Source organism: Myodes glareolus, chromosome 3 (assembly GCF_982192425.1).
Source record: "Myodes glareolus chromosome 3, mMyoGla1.1, whole genome shotgun sequence".
NCBI classification, from domain to species: domain Eukaryota; kingdom Metazoa; phylum Chordata; class Mammalia; order Rodentia; family Cricetidae; genus Myodes; species Myodes glareolus.
In genome coordinates, this window is record NC_142028.1 from 10420182 (window position 1) to 10440447 (window position 20266).

The 20266-nt window shown below is 40.6% G+C and overlaps 1 protein-coding gene and 1 long non-coding RNA gene across 5 annotated transcripts in view; one reads left to right on the forward strand and one right to left on the reverse strand.

Annotated features, from left to right (window-relative positions):
- Positions 1-425: 425 nt before the first annotated feature.
- LOC148122536 (uncharacterized) lies at positions 426-1160 on the reverse strand. The gene is made up of 2 exons (XR_015737352.1): positions 991-1160; positions 426-699 (listed from the first exon to the last, which is right to left on the reverse strand). It is a non-coding gene; the product is annotated as an uncharacterized LOC148122536 (long non-coding RNA).
- A 5603-nt stretch (positions 1161-6763) lies between these two features.
- The window catches only part of LOC125399188 (solute carrier organic anion transporter family member 1A5-like), a 70456-nt gene continuing 56953 nt past the window's right edge, over positions 6764-20266 (forward strand). The window contains exons 1-2 of one of the 4 annotated variants that reach the window (XM_087903980.1): positions 6764-6825; positions 18829-18937. In XM_087903980.1, the coding sequence (XP_087760106.1) occupies positions 18878-18937 (60 nt within the window). In that variant the 5' untranslated portion in view covers positions 6764-6825; positions 18829-18877. Of the gene's footprint in view, positions 6826-17221; positions 17361-18824; positions 18938-20266 lie in introns of those variants that run through there. The other 3 variants (XM_087903981.1, XM_087903982.1, XM_087903983.1) reach the window with 3 other exon arrangements.

Consider the following 20266-nt stretch of genomic DNA (forward strand, 5'->3'; position numbering starts at 1 on the left):
AACATGAGCAAGGAAGTCAGGACCACGAGTGGTGCGTCCACCCACTGAGATGGTGGGACTGATCTAATGGGAGCTCAACAAGGCCATCTGGACTGGGAGTGATGGAGCATGTGATCAAACCGCACTCTCTGAATGTGGCTGGCAATGAAGACTGACTGAGAAGCCAAGGACAATGGCACTGGGTATTGATTCTACTGCATGGACTGACTTTGTGTGAGCCGGGTTTGTTTGGACGCTCACCTTTATAGACCTGGATGGAGGGGGGAGGACCTTAGACTTCCCACGGGGCAGGGAACCCTTACTGCTCTTAGGACTAGAGAGGGAGGGGGAGGTGGGGTTGGGGAGGGAAAAGGGAAGTGGGGAGGAGGCAGAAATTTTTAATAAATAAATAAGTAAATAAAAAAAAGAAGTTCTTCCAGTCAATCATCAGTCACTGACTTTGTTTTTCAAGAATACAGAATTAGGAAAACATTAAGCTTCAAGTACTGCTCATGGCTGCATTTTCCTAGAAACTGAAAGTGTAAGGGTAATTAGTCACATAGCAGTGCTCAGTTCTAATTTCCCCACACTTTTCAAATGAAGTAGAGATGTTCAGGTGACCAGCCTTCTGACAGGTGTCGCTCTCACGTGGTTTAATGCCACAGGGAGGATGAGGCGAGCAGTTGGCAGCTCGGAGATGTGAACCGCTTCTCGAGTTTGCTGAAAAGAAAACAGCATTGAAGTCAAGCTACCTCATTCAGCTCTGATTGATGCTGTTTTAAATTAGAACCTTCAAAGAAATCTTATAGCGTATTTTACACGGATCTCTTTCTTCTTTTAGTGATGCTTGTCATGTTTGACTTTCAAAATGTTCAATTTCCTTTTTTAAAAATAACATGAAAATTTCCATTATAACATTTTACCCTTTCCCTGAAATAAGTCTAACAAGTAAGACAGAGATTGCTTTTCTTTTACTAAGTAATGTCTTTCCAACCATAGGATGTTGTTTACCTTTAAGCGTCAACAATATCAGAAAATGCCTTGACAGCCAGAAACTTCAGGAACCACAGTGCAAGTCTTCATGCATGGCTTGGTAACTGAAAAGTTGTTGTTGTTGTTGTTTTTAATATATATTCTGTGCTTTGCTTAACTCTGTCACTTTGGTGAATCTATCACTGATTTCCAACCTGTAGCTAGAAAGTGTTTCAAAGGCAGCTGGAACAAGAGGGTTATTACCACATTCGCACTTGGGTAAATATTAACAGAGCACATACTGAGCATTGATGTGGTGTAAATGGTGTGCCAGGGTCAGTAGAAGTTCAGAGTTTCCATTTTTGTGAAATACAAGTTAAATTTTCAACAACTAAGTATAATGGTAAAGAAGTGACTTATGAAGGAACTGTAGCCAAGGGCAGATGACCCATTCTCCCAATGCCATGGACACTGAGAAATAGTTTGTAATACCATGACAAGAACTGTTTTATCATCCACTTTAGGGACATTGGAAGAGCCGCACTGAGCCAGTGACATGGGCCAGAGCAGACCTGAGACAGTGAACTTCTTTTTGGATCTAAATATCCCTATGGTCTACTTCAATAAGTTTTTCTAAGATTTGTATCTTGGCACTCATATCAACAAACTACTTTTAGGAATAAAGCAAGAGTGATCAAATTGATAATGTTTATAAATGACATTATGCTAATCCATATAAGTTAATTATCCCCTCATTTAATTGATCCATTTTTAAAGCATTCATTGTGTAATCATAAAGAGACCTAACTCCCTCCATTGTAAGAGTGTTTCCCATTTTTTTAATGTGGCAAAACTCTCTCTCTCCCTCTCTTTTACACTAATCCCTCTTAAAAAATTTCCAATTGCCTCACCAAATTTGGTGATGATGACAGTGAAAAGTGTGAGGCTGACTGCTTTTCATACAACAGTAGAAGCCTGAGTGGGTTTTCAAGGCAGCTGCCTGGTCTGGGAGCAGCCCAAGGATGTGGTCTAGGTAAAGCTCTTCAAGACAGTAAAGAATTACAGATTCACAATAGGACAGATTCAGAAATAAAAGACCTCTAAATGGATCATAATATTGGATGACTGTATGTAGGCTTGGGAGAGAGAAGAAAAAGAATATAGAGAATAAAATTAATGCTTTAAAAAAGGATAAAGTCTTTTAAGAGATAGAGTCCAGATAGCTATAGATTAAAAGAAATAAAAAATAAGCCATGTAAAAATGGAAAATTCACAGAAAGTTTGGATTCCATATATTATGTTTTCTTTCAATTTTTTAACTATGAAGGAGCTAAATACAGAGAGATATTCCATTGTATGGGCTGCTAGGCTAAACCACCATGTATATTATTATAAGGGTATTATGACTTCAGAATTTGGATCTAAGGATATGGTACTTTGGAAAAGAGATTCTTCTTTTGTTTCCACAGAAAATGAGAGGCTATGGATTCATTCTGAGTTAAAAAATATCCAGTTTGACCAAGGGAGACCACCTAAGAAATCTCTGGAAGGAACAGATGGCCAAGATGTCTGAGTTCTTCATCCAGAACAGGTTCAAGACTGCTGCCTGAGATGATCAAGACTCACAGGATACTCCAGTCAGGACTTCATTATAACTCTAAATTTTCTTTAGGTCCCCATAAGATCATCAGCACCCCCAGCCAGCAGGAAGTAGCCTGAAATACTATGCCCACATTCCCAACAAATGGACTATGGATTTTTTTTTAAAGAAGGGGGAGTGGTGCAGGAGAATTATCTGTATTCTATCAATCATGTATTTTAATAAAATGCTGATTGGCCAGGCAGGAAATATAGGTGGGTCAACCAGACAAGAAGTAGAGGTGGGGCAATGAGAACAGGAGAAGGCTAGGAAGGAGGAAGCCCATTCCTCCATTCCTGCCCAGATCACAGAGAAGCAAGGTGTAACCTGCCCTGCTGGAAAACGTACTGAGCCACATGGCTAACACAGACAAGAATTACGGGTTACCGTAAGATGTAAGAATTAGTTAATACAAAGACTGAGCTAATGGACCAATCAGTTTATAACCTAACGTAGACTCTGTGATTTTCTTTGGGAATTGCCGGCTGTGGGATACTGAGTGGGACAGAAACCCCAGCAAGCCGGCCCCTCATGTTCCAATAACCCATAGGTAGCCTGCTGTCTGAAAAACACAGCAAAGGAACTCTTGGGAAAAAAGCATATGTGGCAGAAGCTGCCTGAAGGCAGAGCTGGCTAGTGGTAAGGAGCTAACTCCCAAGGCATTTGGAACCTAAGTGCTGTGTGTTTACTGCAGAGAAACTACAACAGAAAAATCCCAAACTTGGTCAGGGGTATTGGTGAAAAAAAGGAAAACCTTTGCAGTGGGGCCATGACTCAAGTCATATTCAGCTCTGGCTTGTGACTTCAAAGCCACAGGCAAGTGACTTTTTCATCAAATTTTGCCCCCAAAATTGGATGCCAGATGAAGCAAGATTCCAATTAGTCTTATCAATGAAAACTTGGAGTCAGATATAGGGCTGAAGGCTCAAAGATAAGAGAAGCAAAGGAGCAGCTATCATCACTTCTTATCTCTCTGAATCCTCAGACCAAAAAGGGGCTAAGATCCTGTCTCTGCCCTGCCTTATCACTTTCTGTCTCTGTGGAGCCTTATCATTCCCTATCTCCTGTCTGTGCCAGCCTCTAGACCTCTATGGTTCACTGCAGCCATCTCCACACAGAAAGGGGGAGGTGATGTGGGATTGCCCTCTGTATGCTGTGAATACCATTGGTGAATTAAGAAACTGCCTTGGCCTGTTGATAGGGCAGGATAGAACTATGCAGGGAAAAGTAAACTGAATTCTGAGAGAAAGGAGGTGGAGGCAAGGAGAACCCATGGAGTGTCCTCCAGAGACAGACACACTGGAACCTTGATGGTAGGCCACGAGCCTCATGGTAAAATATAAAATACTGAAAACTGAAAATGGGTTAATACTAGATGTAAGAGATAGCTAGCAATATACTTAAGTGACTGACCAAGCAGTGATTTTAGTGATAAAATTTCTGTGTGATTATTTTGGGAGTCTGGGCAGCTAGGGAAACAAACAAGCGGCTTTTTACTACACCGAGGTGCACCCATCATGCCCAGCTCTAAGCTTTTCTTTAGCTAGCTCCTTTTTACTGATTGAAAATTTAATTGGGTAGAATCTTACCCTGAGGTTATCACTCCAATTATTCTGTTTCTTAATTCATTCATCTCCTTGAACATAGAATTTAGCTCTATTCAACTTTCTTGTTTCTTTTTCTCCTCAAAATTTACCCTGCTTAACTTGGTTTTTTTTCATTATAAATTTCTACATTAAAGAATCTATACTAGCCTGTTTTTATATTTCTTCTGCCAATAGAATTTATCTCAAACTCTTAACTTTAGTCTTAGTCAGACTCTTCAGACAAGGGAAAAAAATGTATCTACTTTCTTCTTCAAAATATCATGAGAACAATCTCCAGTACACATACTAAAATTCTTCTCCTCTGAAATCTTTAGTGAACCTCTGACAGTTCAGATAACTCTTAGCACCACGGTCTGCCATTCTCCTTCTACTATGACCCATTAATCAGTGCTTAAAATATTCCACTGCTTTTCAAATCCAAAGTATTGAAGTTTAAATTCTTCCAAACAAACACATGGTCAGGCTGATCACAGCAATACCTCATTTCCCAGTACCAACTTCTATATTAGTTAGGGTTTTTGTTGCTGTGAAGAGACACCATGACTGTCACAATTCTTATAAGGAAAACATTTAATTGGGGAGGCTTGCTTACAATTTAAGAGGTTCAGGTTATTATCGTCATGACAGGAAGCATGGCTGTGTACAGCAGACATGGTGCTGGAGGAATAGCTAAGAATCCTTCATCTTGCAGGCAGCAGAGATTTGACTGACTGTTACACTGATGGAAGCTTGAACAAAAGAGACCTCAAAATCTTTTACAGTGACACATGTCCTCCAACAAGACTACACACCCTAATAGTGCCACTCCCTTTGGAGGTAATTTTCTTTCAAAACGCTGCGTAGTACCAGGAAGACACACATGGTCATATAGAGGAAAGGAAGGCAGTGACTGTGTGCTGGCCGGTCTAACGGGATTTCAAAGAAAAGGAGCCTGAGGAAATTTACTATTGTAAATTGTCTATTTACTGCACTATCTAACCAAGACCCTTTCAGTGACTGTGTAGATGCAATTTAAAACAGGTGCATATAAATGTATAATTGTGACCTCGTTAATAATAAATGTAAAATACAATCTAGTTACATTAACAAGAACTGATGAATCATAAATTAGTTAATACAAAGACTGAGCTAATGGACCAATCAGTTTATAACCTAATGTAGACTCTGTGATTTTCTTTGGGAATTGCTGGCTGTGGGATATTCAGGATATATGCGGCAGGTCCAGCGTGGGCTCCTTGCCCCAGATGACTGTGAAGACTCTCCGGGACAGAGGTCCAGTTGTGGAGGATTGAACTAGTATGGCTGTACACCAGGACTCTTGAAGGAGTTGTTGACTTCTGGCTCTCCTTCCCACAGTGACATCGTGTCGCTGGCTGGTCCAGGGGTGTCCTGGCCTGGCAGGCGTTCGGGTCCTGGGCCAGGTTATGTCATGGGCCCTAATTCAGTCATGCCAGCCAGGCATCTCTGGACATTCACAGCAAACATCTTCAGTCAATGGACATACCCTGCCCCAAGTAGTGAACACCATGCCTCACACACCTGCCATGAACCGCTTGACCCCTGTGAAGACACCGTTTACAAGTGCCTCTGTCCCACCCCATGCAGATGAGCGCCCTGGGTGGCTACTCTTCTGTGAGCAGCCGCAATGGCAATGGGAGGATGGGTGTCCTCCACCAGGAGAAGCTCCCAAGTGACTTGGATGGAGTGCTCATTGAGTACTTGGACCGTGACACAGAGTCTATCATTCGGAACGACCTCATGGACAGGGATGCCCAACTGGAGCTTCCTTGGTCCAGGGAGAGTTTGTACTCTTTTGTAGTGCTGTGATGGTCCCATGTCTTGATAAACTTTGTACTGTCTGTGTTCTGCGAAAGCAGTGAATCACAAACTAATGTCTCCATTCTGCACTCTGCACCTCTGCTGAAGGACTTGTCTTACCGCAGGATTCATTTGGGAGGCGAGTAGACTGTGATCAATCTGCTGAATGGATGGACTTGTGAAACTGGGGGGCAGAACCGGGTTTGGTGCCAGCCTTGTACAGGTCTTTTCTATTATTTTTGTTGTTTTTTGTTTTGTTATTTGCAGATTTGTGGGGACACCTTGGGGTGGTTCTATAGCTGTGTCCTGAAAGGTCATGTCTTCTCGGTCTCCATCTCTGTTTTGGCTCAAGACAGTGTGCATCTCAGGAGGATCAGTCCAGATGGAGGCTACAGTGTGCTTGGCATCCACTCAAGCTAAGACTTTCTCCTAGCCCTAGTTAAAGGAAACCCACATGCCCCTCAACAATACCAGGCCCTAAAAGGGGACCCCTAATATTCCAGAATTGGAATATTCCCCAAAACAAGAGGAGGGAATGAAGAAAACATGGTTTTGCAAACTAGAGAACTAGTGATCCCACCCTGCCTGTTGACTAGAACAACAGGTGATTTCCAACAGCCTGCAGGTGCTTCCCTGTCCTTCAACCCAGGCCTTTGACATAATCAATCATGGTAAATGCCCTTAAAATGAGCCAATCCCTGCTTTTGACAAACAACCCCCTCCTTGAAAATGTGGTTTTTGCCTTTAAAAGCAGCCTGTGCTAGTGGGGCTGAGAATAAAATTCCTCTTGCTTTTGCATCAACTGGACTGGTGAGTGGTTTCTTGGGGCGATCCTCCTGAGGAGTTAGCATCCCAGAGTGGGGTCTAACAATGGTGTTGTAACTGTTTGGTATACTGATATCAATTCAATTCACTCTCAAAGTTAAAGAAAGTTGGTAACTACCTACAAACTATTGGCAAAAACAGCTGGTTTAAATGTTTCAGATGGAGGCCTGAATTAGTGTAGAACACAGATGGCAGCCCCCTCCCCAGATACTTTTTTAATCTGTGGGTTAACAATCAACCAGAAGCCCAACTGGTGCAGGCCTGTTGGGCACCATTGTGGTACCAGAGTATAGAGTGTGGAAGTAAAAGGAAGGAAGGGGGTGACAGAATGGTTTATGGGTTGGGGAGAGAGGTAGATCTGGAGAGGTGAGGGTGATGAGAGAATGGACTGACAGGAATTGCCAGCTGGTCACCTGATCCAGAGGGATGCTGGGCCTGGGTTTTGGCTAGTGACTAGGGACCAGGTCTTGGTCTGGGGTCCTGGAGCATCTGAGGGGCCCTGTGTTGATGATTGTGGTTCCTTTGGCTTCTTGGTATCTGCAGATCCCTGTGGTCTGGGCCACCAACTGGGATCACATTCGAATCCAAGAACCTTGCTGCTGCTGAAACCTTGCCGATCTGGATGGTGTGAATGACCACCTAGGGGCATAGTGACATTCTGGTCTGGGCTTCTGCCAAGGAGCATTTCTGAGTCCATAGTCCTGCCACAGTCACCGTCTGTATTGATGTTCCTGGCCCGTTTTTCTGTCAAGGGCCTTGTGATTGCTTCAGATCTGGGCAGCAATCGATGATCATGCTGATAGTGTTACACTGTGATCAGGATGAGTTAGGTGGCCAATGACGTCAAATGGGGTCAGGGTATCATCCGGACCAGGGCTGTGGCTAAGGGCTATGTCTGGGTCCGTGGAGCTGCTGCACCCAGGGTTTGAGTTGATGTTGGCAGCTCCTGAGAACATGGAAGGCCATGCAGAGCCATGTTGATATCTGAGGACCACACTCTCCCAGGGTCAAGCCAGTCTGAGTAGCCTGCAGTCCCACCTTGATGTCTCTTGCCTATGTTGCCACAAAAGACCACAGATATACCTGGGATCTGAGCCGAAACTGGGAGTCATGAGAGTGTCCCAGAGTTGTGCTGTCACCAGAGACACGGTGATCTGTGTGGTCCTCCCCTTGGACCATAATGTTATCCAGACCAGGGCTGCGACCAAAGTCCCTGTCTTGGTCCATGGCTCTATAGCAACCAGGGTCTGAGTTGATGTCTAGAGCTCCTGTTACTAATGAGGGCTGTGAAGATGACTGGCGTCTAGTCCGCCATCTCAGGCCATGCTGGTGTCCAAGGACTGTGCGGCTGCTGGGATCATACTGATCTGTTGGCCAGTGCTGCCCCCTGGAGCCACAGAGGCATATGAGCATGGGCTGCTACCTAGGGTAATGTCTAGGACCATGACCCCTGCAGTGGCAGGGATCTGGGGTGGTATCTATGACTCCTGTCACTAAAGATGCCTCTGCAGATGCCCAGGGTGTTTTCAGCCACCAGAGATCAGGTGCCTGAGGGCGCTGCTGACATCCAGTGCATACTGATCTGGGTGGGTGGCCTGTGCTACTGCTGGGGTTGTGGTGACATCAGGACCCTAGCTCCTGCCAGGGACTATGTTCATGGTTCTGCTGTAGCTGGGGTCTATGATAATGTCCATGACCCATGTTACATCACAGGGGGTCATTGGAACCATGTTGTGCTGAGCCAGCACCATGTTTCACTGGCTCTGATATAGATTGTCCTGTCCTTCACCTGATGAAGGCATAAGTCACAAACAATCCCACACCAGTTTGGAATTATGATTAATAGAATAGTTATTTATTCAAAGGGGAAAAACTTACAGATCACCGTTCCAGACAGCAGCCCCTCTGTCTAGGAGTCTAGGAGCCGGAAGTGGAGCCAGAAGCCAGAGAGAGAACGGAGGACAGCTGCTGCTTTTTTTTTTCTTAAAGAGAGAGACCACGCCCCAATGGGCTGGTATCTCAGCGGCTATTGGCTGAAGGAGTGGAAGGAGCTCCCGCAGCACCTCCCCCTTTTATTTAAGTAAGAGAGTTCTAAGCCTACTACGAAATTATAAACAATAAGTACAAATATCCTATTCGAACTAGCTTAAGTCTTGTATAATAAGTAACTTGGCCAAGTCATGAGAGGAAAGTAACTACATTTAGTCTTCAACCCCATCGAAGATCTGAGAAGGGAAATAATGTTACCTGAATAATTAGGAAGTGCAATCAAACAACTTCCAAAACATGCAACAAATCACAGACAACTGGCTACCTGGGCAACCACCCAAAGTCACGTTTGCAGCGTTGAAGCAACCAACTTTGGCTAAGGCCTAATGTAACTGACATACCATTTTCAAAGGCAAGAAACTTTTCAAAACTATCTTACCCTGTCTTGGCAGGATATGACAGTTCTGTTTTATCCATTTACGGATACTCTATATCTCAGACAATGGTTGAAGTATGTGCATTTCTTTACCCAAAGGTCAGTTCTGCCAAGAAGAAAAGCTCCAGGTGTGGTGTCTTTGGTGCTCAACATTCTCTTGGGAAAAGATCGGTGTTGCCAGGAGCGATTGTGTCTCACTACCACGGAACTCTGAGTTAGATTAAAGGTCATTTTCTACAGCTCTTTGAAGAGGTTGAAGATTATCTATCTATACTGAATATAATCTCTATGCATCTAAAGAACCTGATTAGTCTAATTATAAATGACAAACAGATGACTATTGATCTATATAATTCTCAATACATATCTAACTTAAAGACTAAGACAATAAACAACTGTGCAATAAATGAGGAAAATATGACCTCCAAATGTAAACAATGTACAAGTATACATTGCAATATGGTAAATATATATATATATCAATACATAAACAATATATAAGTATCTTAATCAGAGGTAGAAATGTACACTGCAATATGATAAATATACATATATCAATACAATATATATCAATACATAAATAATGTTTTAAACAGAGGTAGAAGCGTTCATGCATACAATAGTCAATATAATTTAACTTTGTATCAATATACAAGAATCGATACCAATATATTTGTCTAAAAACAATAACTCACAAGTACCAATCTATTATCCCATCATCCAATTATGATACTACAGAAGGATAATTCACTCCTACACTAGGGAAAGACAGTCCCACCCCTCAGCACAGATGTGTACTTCATCTGCACAGCACACTAGAGTTGATGTTGTTGCCAGGACTGCTGGTGAGTCAGCACTGCGGGTGTAAGAGTAGGACAGCTGACCATACCCCTACCCTCATATGCCCCCTGCAATAATTATGAGATAAGGGCCTGTACCTTGCCTGGGCAAAAGAGTAGAGCTGACTCTGGTGATATGAGTGTGGGAGACTTAGATCTGAAGATCTGAGATCAGGAGAACTGGCCCTCCTCCTTGCTGTAGACTACATTGAGTGAGCTAGCCACGGCAGTGCTGGACAAGTTGCAGGGGAAGTGAATATTAGGGAAAGCTGGTGGGCTGACCAACACAGCTACCACCCAGGCTCAGAACCAGGGCTATGAGTTGGCCCAGCGCAACCTTCACCAAATCTAGGAACTATTGAAGCATGTAAACTTACAGATACTAAACAGCAGTATCTCCATGACATAGGACAACTACAGGTTATTTAAGAGGAGCCCCAGTAAGAACCCATTATTGGTCGTATACCAGAAACCAGAGGTTTAGAGTCAAACCAATGACTCATGACAACACTTGCTAGTAAAGATGAATGAACTAAAGGGTATACTGTGTGACTCAATGGATCACACTACAGCTTCTGTAACAAGATTCTTTTTTTTTGTTTTTGTTGTTTGTTGTTGCTTTTTTTTTGGTTTGGTTTTTGGTTTTTAAATTTGGTTTTGGTTGGGGGTGAAGATTGCAAGGGCAGAGGGTGATTGCAAAGTGATGGGTGAGATAAGTGGGATCAGAATGCATGATGTGAGGATCTCAAAGAATGAATAAAAGTTAAAAAGTGTTTCAGAGGAATTTTTCTGTTGCTGTTTAATTTTCATTTGGCTTCCTCAGAAGCTAAGCACTGCCATTCTGGTTGGACCTATTTCCCTTATTTGGGGGTATTCATTGGTCTTTGTTGACTCATTTATCCATTCCTAATAGTGTTACCCTCAACTGGGTGGCACAAATAAGTTCTCTGGTTTTGTCAACACCAACAAATGACCCCAGTGAGAGGCTGCAAGGTCACTTGCTTGTTGGTTTCAGAAACCATTGACTCATGGAGGATAGCTTAGACTATGAAACTTGGGTTATTAACTTGTGGTGTTCATATTATAATTCATGTTTGCTCATTTGTAAACATGTAGAAATCCATGTGTCCATATACAGACTTGAATCTTGTTGGCTGTTAACTGATCAAAGACCCATCCTGAATATGGGCAGCCTCATTCCATTGGCTGTAGTCCTGAACAGAATAAAATAGGAGAAAGTGAGCTGAATGTTAATCTTTATTACTTCCTCTTCCTGACTGAGAGTGTGATGTGATGGGCTGCCTTGAATTCTCAACACTATGTCTTTTCACTATAATTATAGTAATCTCACAGGAATACAAAAGATTATAAGAAATTGCACACTAAAACACTGGAAAGAGAGAAATGAATAAATTTCTAAAAACAATCGACTCACCAAAATTTAATTTAAATAGATTGAAGACTGAAGATAGCTCAGAGATAGAGTACTTGCCTCTCAGGCACAAGGGTCTAGGTTTGATCCTCAGTGCAATCATGCAAAGCCAAAGTGAATTAATTAGAATGAAATAGTAACGAATAATCTTACATCTAAAAACACATACAAAACAAAACAAAAGCTTAGAACCTGATGTATATTCAGCTGGTCTCCTGTGTGCATGCACACACACATATATACATCCACACATCCACACACAAACACACACGCACACACAAACACACCCATGTACATGTATTTGACATTGAGGTGTCAGTGTCTGCAGACCAAAAAACAAAATGTTCCACTGGGATGGAAAAGTATGGGGAAGACAAGCTAATGATGATAGAATTGGATATGGGCCATGCATGCTAATGCATCCCTTGAGCTCTTCCATTGCTGCTTATGAATCTTCAGCATTGATACTGCCCTAGAGTTACACTCAGTGGGACCACTTGTCTTTACATATCAAGCAGATGACCAGGTGAATTGAAGCTGTTCTGGAAGACTGTTTGCCACCTCTAACACAGGCAGCCAGGAGGGCATTCTGAGTGGTGATTCAGGGCACCTCTTGGTCATTCAGTGTCTGCTTAGAAATTTAGGATGGCCTTGGACTGCCTCATTATACTCAAATCTATATAAAGCAAAAGAAGGGAGCAAATGAGGAAACTGAACAGATATACTGAGTAAAATAATATTTAGATAATAATTAACAAAATAGGTACAATATAACATTAGTCTGGCTCAGAAGTGCATAGTATTCTGGTTAATACTAAAGGGTCAATTCCAGTAATTCTGATTAATCTTACAACTGTCTTCAAATTATTTTTTTTAGAGTACACCATGAAGACCAGACTCACTTTGAACTTAACAACCATCATTCTGCCTCTTCCTCTGAAGTCCTAAATCTGAGATTATAGGACTTTCCATTGATATCTCTTAATCAACTGAGTGTTATTATAAGTAGGCACCCTGAAGGCAAAATTTTCCCTATATTTTTCTTGTAAAGGTATAATGAAGAAACAGTCTTTTAAATTAATAACTATAATAGTGCATTCTTTAGGTAACAGAGAAGGCAAACATTTTCTAGGCCATCCAGATCCCATCACCTGAATTGCTTTACTTATGGCTCCCAAGTTTGTCACCTTTCTCCATTTTCTAGATTTCTTTTTAATAATGAATACAGGATAAGTCCAAGGACTGGTATATTCTTCAATATGTCCAGCACCTTAGCTGCTCCTGAATCAGCTGTTCTAAAGCCTGTAGTTTCTCTGATGTCAAAGGTCACTGCCCAACCTAGACAGGTTTGTCAGCTAAACATTTTAAGGGTAGGAATGTTGCTAATTCCGAGAGGTTGTTTTCCTGTTTCTGTAGAGCCTTATAATATTCTTCCCAGAAACATGAGTTGGTTTTTGGTCCATTTCTGAGACAGTAGGAATGTTAATCTAGATATCCAACTGCTGCAACAGATCACTACCCCATTGATTCACTGCTACATTAGCCACATATGATCCAGTGAGAGTCTGTGCTGTATCTTCTGCATAATCTGGGAGGTTGGGTCTTCTATCTGGGTCATTCCTAGAAGGAATCTTGTTTATAGTAATGTTCTGTCTACAATTTCTTTCAGATGACCTTTCCTAACACAATTAAAGTTTTTGGCATTATGATGTCCTTTCAGACCTTTGGAAATTGCCTCTTTATCCAGGTTTCATCATTATAGTTAAAAGACTCAACATTGGCTGTGTGTAAGACTCATTTATCTGTGAATGCTGATCTGATCTTTAAAGGAACAATTATCATTTTTCATTTTTAATTAGCATTTTCAAAAGCCAGAGATTCAATGAGTACTCATCTTGTTTCTTGATCTGATGCCCCTATATGTACAGTTTTAGTCAATATTTGCAAAAGAAAAATCACTGAAGGGATCTTTTGAGCTCTGTATAACTTTAGTTTATAACTCAATTATTTTTATTGGTTCTTGAATCCTATACCAAGCATTCAAGACTGATGTATGGCATAGGGACAAGATGTGGTCATTGTATGCAACCTGGCTGTTTACAGCAGTATAACTGTCCTCATGAAAAATTTGATCTTGAGAAACCTCATAACCTCCAATCTTACCTTGTACAAAGACCTTAGTGTTTCTCCAATAACTTTTCGATTATAACTGAGGAACATATTCTAGTACTAATAAGATTAATTGAAGTCAATCATTTAGGGTAATCCAATTTCTTGAAGACCATGTTTTTAACAACTGTCTCACATGTTCTGAAATCATACCATAAGAAATTATTGCTTCCTTAATATCCTTTGTATCTTTCATATGTGTTGAAAGATTGGCAGTCCACATATCTTTTGGGATAATTGTTATTTGCTGTTTTTTCACAAGTAGTAGCATGATATGATCATAGTAGGTAACTCACAACTTTAGGCAAGTCATCTTTGACTCTGTAAGGTACTGGAGAGTTTAAGTCCCCTTTAATCTCTCATCTGTGCCTAAATATTTTTTTATCAGTTTAAACAAGTTCTTTTAATGCTTGAAATCTATTCTTCACTTCTTTCTGTAGGGTTTGAGCCTCCTGAACAGTGAATGATTCCAGTGATTTCATTATATCAATTACTTTCTTTTCTCATCATCCACACATGAGTCTAAGGATTTCATTTTATCCATCCATGACACCTTTTCATTCTTAGAGATTATGTGGATGGCATGTAGATTGCCTTACAAAAGCAATGTTATATCTGCCAATTTTTCATAAGCCTTTGACATGGAATGAATTTTTTCTGCTAATTTATTATTTCCATGTTCCATGGAGTGAGTTTTGCCTGTCAGTTTATCATTATCACTTCAATGGAATGAATCCTTTCATATAAACTCTTGCTACCATTTCTCATTCTTGGAAATGTTAACAAACCATCTTTTAAGGATATGATATGAATTGCCAATCTAATAGCAACTAAAGCTAAAAATGTATATGTCCTAGGTAGGTCATGTATCTCTTCTAAAATTCTATCCATAGCAGAAACAATGTTTTTAAATTCCTAAATGGTGACATTATGTTCTAGGCTTGTTTGTTCCTGGCTGTTCAGCCCCCAAATCATCACACAGAAACCATAGTATTTGCAATACCGTTTGGCCAATAGCTTAAGCGAATTTCTGGCTAACTCATATCTTAAATTAACCCATCTCCATTAATCTGTGTATTGCCATAAGGCTGTGACTTACTGGATAAAGTTCTGACATCTGTCTCTAGCGGGACAACATGACTTCTCTCTAAACCCTGCTTTCTTTCTCCCAGCATTCAGTTTATTTTTCCCTTCCTAGCTCTAATACTTTGCCCTATTATAGGTAAAGACAATTTCTTTATTAACCAATGGAATTCACAGCATACAGAGGGAAATCCCACATTACCTTCCCTTTTCTGTTTATAAAAATGAAGGTTTTAACTTTAACATAGTAAAATCACATATAATAAAACAGTTATCAAGCAAAATTATAGTTACAATATTCATATCTCCTTTTTCTTTTATCATAACTAACGAAAACTATAATTATAATTATCTATTTTTCAACTCCATGAAAGACTTCAGAAGGATATAATATTACTTAAGGAAACAGGAAGTGCATTATAAGCAACTTCCAAAACTCTGGAAATGTCAGAGACATCTCACTGCCTGGACAGTCATCCAGAAACAGATGCTTCTGTTTCATTGAAGCATCCATCTTCAGTCTACAGGCCCATAGTGTCTTGCAGACTTTTCCATAAAGCCAGAAATTTTGAAGACAGTTCCATCTATATTGGCAGTTTGTCAGTCACTTTTTTCTATGTCCAGCAGAATGTCTTGCAGACTCTTTTATGAAGCAGGAACCCTGAAGGACTGTCTCACCTTCTTTAGGTAACTTTAGCAGTCATTTCTCTGTGGGTCCTACATGTCCAGCTCATCAAGCAGTCCAGGCAAGAGCAGTTTCTAGCCAGTGGTTAACCAACTCTATAAGGAGCCTCTTCAATGCCCATCATCCTCTTGAAGTTCATTGGTGTTGTCAGGAGCACATGTGTCTCATTGTCATGAAAAGTCCTAAGTTCTTAAGACATTTTTAATGACACATTCTGAAGGTCTCTGAAATATTTGAAGAATATCTATTTATCTGAAATATATCTCTACATACCTAGAAAACCTAACTAATATGACTACAAACTTGACTATTATAGATGACTCTCTATTAATCTATGTTTCTTAATTATACATTACATTTTTAAATGAGCTACACAAATGCAATACCTTAATCAAGAGCAGAAATATACATATATAACAAAACTTATCTTAAATTTGTATCAATAAATCAAGATCCATACCAATGCAAATCTCTATAGCATATCGTCTTTAAATGTAAACAAATCTTTATAAACAATATTTGAAAATCTAGGTGTCATTCTCTCCAAACTGCTTTCTGATTTTTCTTGGGTGAAGTAATTTTGGGGGTGTTCATGGGGGCCTTTCAGGGGCTCTTGGTCCATCAAACCCCATTGGCCTGGAAGGATTCCACAGGTTCTTATCCTCTGTGGAAACAAAAGAAGAACCTCTTTTCCAAAGCAACATGTCCTTAGATCCAAATTCTGGAATTAAGATACCTTTATAATATACATGCTGGTTTAGCTTAGCAGTCCATACAATGAAATGTCTCTCTGTACTTAGCTCCTTCACAGTCGAAAAATTCAAAGAAAATACAATAATATATAATCCAGGCTCTCTGTGTATATTCCATCTTTATGTGACTTCTTTTTCCTTATTCCTTTAAATATATGACTGTCTGTACTCTGTCTCTTTAAGGACTTTGTTTTTCCTTTAAAAAAACATTTACTTCTTTTTAACAATTCTCTATACTATTTTTCTTCTCTCTCCCAAGTCTATGTGCATTTATCTCACATTGAGACCCATTTAGAGGTCATTTTCATCTGAATTTGTCTTTATTGTGCATCTGTAATCTTTTTATGACCAGAACTGCTTTTATGTCAAGACACACTAATCAGTTTGTAACACACTGCTTACAAGTCCATTGAAATGTTTGGCTTCCTGAATTAACCATAGACCTGGCAGAATGTCCCAGAAAGCTGCTGTTTCAGGTAACTTTTTTTCTGTTATCACTAAATCAGGAAAATCTCTCTTAAATGAGCCATGACATTAAATTGTGCTCAACTCTTTTTTTTTTAATTTTTACCTAGAATTCCTTCCTACACTCTCTCAGGTTTTAAGTGGATTTTAGTCAACCATGGTTGTGAACAAGTGGCCTTATACAACAATATTATTCACTAATGGCTTGGAAAATTTGTTTATTAATTCATTTATCAATCTATATTTAGTTGTCAAACAATTTGCCACAGAAATCCTCAGAAAATTGTTGTAGGTGTGATAATCTTTATTGGCCAGCAGGCAGAGTCACTCTCCTGGTGGCTGCTGAGATTTTATGGTGTAATAACCATGATTAGGAGGCAGGTATCACAGGTGAGGTATTAAAGCAGATTGCCCCAGGCTGACCCAGGTCTGAGTCATGATGCCAGAACTGACAAGTTACTTTCTTAATTAAAGCTCCATGTCTCCACAGCTTTCTGTAAACTGTCAGTGCCCTTGTAAGTGTTTCTCTTCTTGAAACTTCTGGGAACTCTTGGAATGTAAAGACCTCAATAAGGAAACCTGGTCCAACAGCCTTTGTGGCCTCCATGAGGCAGAGGTTGAGAACAAAAATAACGGATGCCTGCATGTTCTTGAAAGCAACAGCCTTCAAGTGAGTTCAAAAGGCATCACTTGGGCCTCATTTGCTTCGGTAAAGAATTGGAAAGCTTTATTTTAATTACACTATTCTCAACTTAAGGTTGGAACCTAACAAGCTTTGAGACTATCTTTCATATCATCAAAGATTCAGTATAGTTATTTGTATTGGGGTGTTCAATAGAAATAAATCAAAGCAAATCTTTTCTTAAGGCCTTATTTTCAAGATCTGTCAGAGTAAAATACTTCCTAGATAATTTTATAGTATTCAAAGTATTGGTTAAATTATTCCTATTCAAGTACTTGTGTGTATGTGTGTATGCAGTGTATATATACATTTGTGTATATACAATGTTATGTGTGAAGGTACAGGTGTACAAATGCAGGTGTGTATATTATGGAGTCCATAGTCAATACTGAATGTCTTCCTCTGGAATGCTCCACCTTAGGTTTTATAATGAAGCCTCTTCAATGAACTTGTCAGTTGTTCATTTGGTTAGTGTACCAGGTTGGCACACTGTTTTCTGGGTCCTCCCAGTGTTGGGTTACAGGCAGGTGCAGAGAACCACATTTTCACGTGGTTACTAAGCATCCAAACTGAATGCCACAAGCCTAGGAATCAAACATGTTCCCCACTGAACCACCTCCACAGCTGTGCTGAACAGTTTTGTATCAACTTGACACCAGGCTACAGTCATTTGGGGAGAGGGAACCTCAACTGAGAAAATGTCCCAAGGAGACTGACTGATGGTCTAGGCTGTGCTGCAGTTTCTTGATTGATGCCTGCTATTGGGGGGCCCAGCTCACTGTGGGTAGACCCTTCCTGGGTTGTTTAAGAAAGCAGGCAGTGCAAGCCATGTGGAGCAAAGCAGCAAGCAGCTTCAAGACCTCCGCATCCGCTCCTGCATCCAGGTTGCTGCCATGGGTTTCTGCCCTGACTTCCATCAGCAATGAACCATGACATATAAAGAACTGTGAGCGGAAATAAACTCTTTATCCTCTGAATTGCTTTCAGCCCTGGTATTTTATCACAGCCGTAGAAGCCCTGAGTAAGACTCCCCAGCCCTAAGAGAGGCTTTTCATAAGCATGCCTTGCTGCAGTTCAGTAAATAGTTAAAAACCTGTCTGTTTCAATGTTTTAATATTTAACAACCATCTTACTACTGGGTTGCCTTGTAGAGCATATGCGGGTTTGTGTCTAGCTTTTTTGTGATTTATTATGCCACATTTAGTTTATATTCCTGGAATAGCAGCTCTTTTATTTTTTTTTCTTAAATGAAATGGAAAAGACATGGATCTGGGGGAAGGGGAGGTGGGCGGAGGGACTATGATGAGTGGAGGGAGGGGAAACTGCAGTCAGGTTATAATGTAAGAGAGAAAAAAGAAAGAAAAACAATTCAACCTCAGAAGTGTAAAAAAAGAATGGCTTGTTATGATTCAGTAAATAATTTAATTAACAACTCTCTGTTACCTTGGAAAGACAGCAGTAAGATGTTCAAGGCATAAGCATCTGGAAACCATCAGAAGAACAACATGGCCAAACCTGGGAATAGGATTGCAACTCATGGGGCAAGATGCTTTTCCAAGATCAAGGTATGGAGTGTTTGGATGCATGCATGTACATATGCATGCAAGCTTTGATAGTCCTTGTAACATTGCTACATTGCTCAGCTTACATGGTGTTTTCTAGCAGAAAAGCCATTTTACCCAATTTGTTGTTAATTTCTTGCTTTAAAGAAGTTGGATTTATAATTAGGGATGTCTGACCAGGATAATCCATCCAGGATGATTTAGAGGATCTCAAAGGAAGATGGTGTTTCAAATGTGTAGGTGTGTATTAAGTTGTGGATTTTAGTCTGAGTTCAGAGGTGAGAACCCCAGAGCCCAGTCCTCAGAGGTTCTTGATAGAAGGTCAGGGGTCCCAAGTATTCTGCTAATTGATATGCAAAGACGACTTCATGACCTAGTCAGACAAATATTTTCTGCAAGTTTTGGCATACTATAATCCTTGTTTTGTAATATAAAATAGTATAGCTTGTTAGCTGATGCTTTTCAGTATTTCAGAGACAAATTGTCACTCTCATAGTTCTAAAAGCATCTTTGCATCACCAAATATGAATGTGCATTAATCCAGGGAATCTGAGCACTGCCCTAGTCTCCGCAGAGCCCCTCCCAGGCTCCTCTCTAAGTTTCTGCCTCCTAAGTCATCCAGTCACAAGCTCACTTACCGTATTCACCTGTAGTGGACTCCATACACTAATGTAAAAGAGAGGAGGCCTCAGACTCAGCCCTGGGAAGTGTTTTTACCTGCAGCGATGCATGAAATACTGACACCCAGCCCCTCAAGTTATCCTTCAGTTCTCACATTCTGAGGAGCCCAGGCCCTTAGATGCTGGCCTTTTCCAGATGAGTACTTGATGTGTCACTTTGGACAACTTGTGCAGCGTATTTTTGATTCAGTATATTTTATCTGAAAAAGATAATGTTATCCTACGTTTTAAGATAAAACATCATTCTCTCTCTCTCTCTCTCTCTCTCTCTCTCTCTCTCTCTCTCTCTGTGTGTGTGTGTGTGTGTGTGTGTGTGTATCCCCCTCTGGCCTTTTCTGTCTGTGTGTCTGTGTATGTGTGTGTGCCCACCATTCAGTGCTATCCTATATAACTGGTCTGAGGGATTAGACCCAGATGCTCATATTCACCAGGCAATTCCTCTATCCCTGATCTGTCCTTCTTTTTCTACTTTAAGACGTATTAATTTCTTTAAATTGGTGTTTTACTTTTCTGTGTGTCTGCTGTCATTGGAGGCTAGAAAAAAGTGCTGGATCCCCTGGAACTGGAGTTACAGATAGTTTTGAACCACTGTGTGGGTGATAGGAATTGAATCCAGGTCCTCAGCAAGAGTAGAGAGTGATCTTAATTGCTC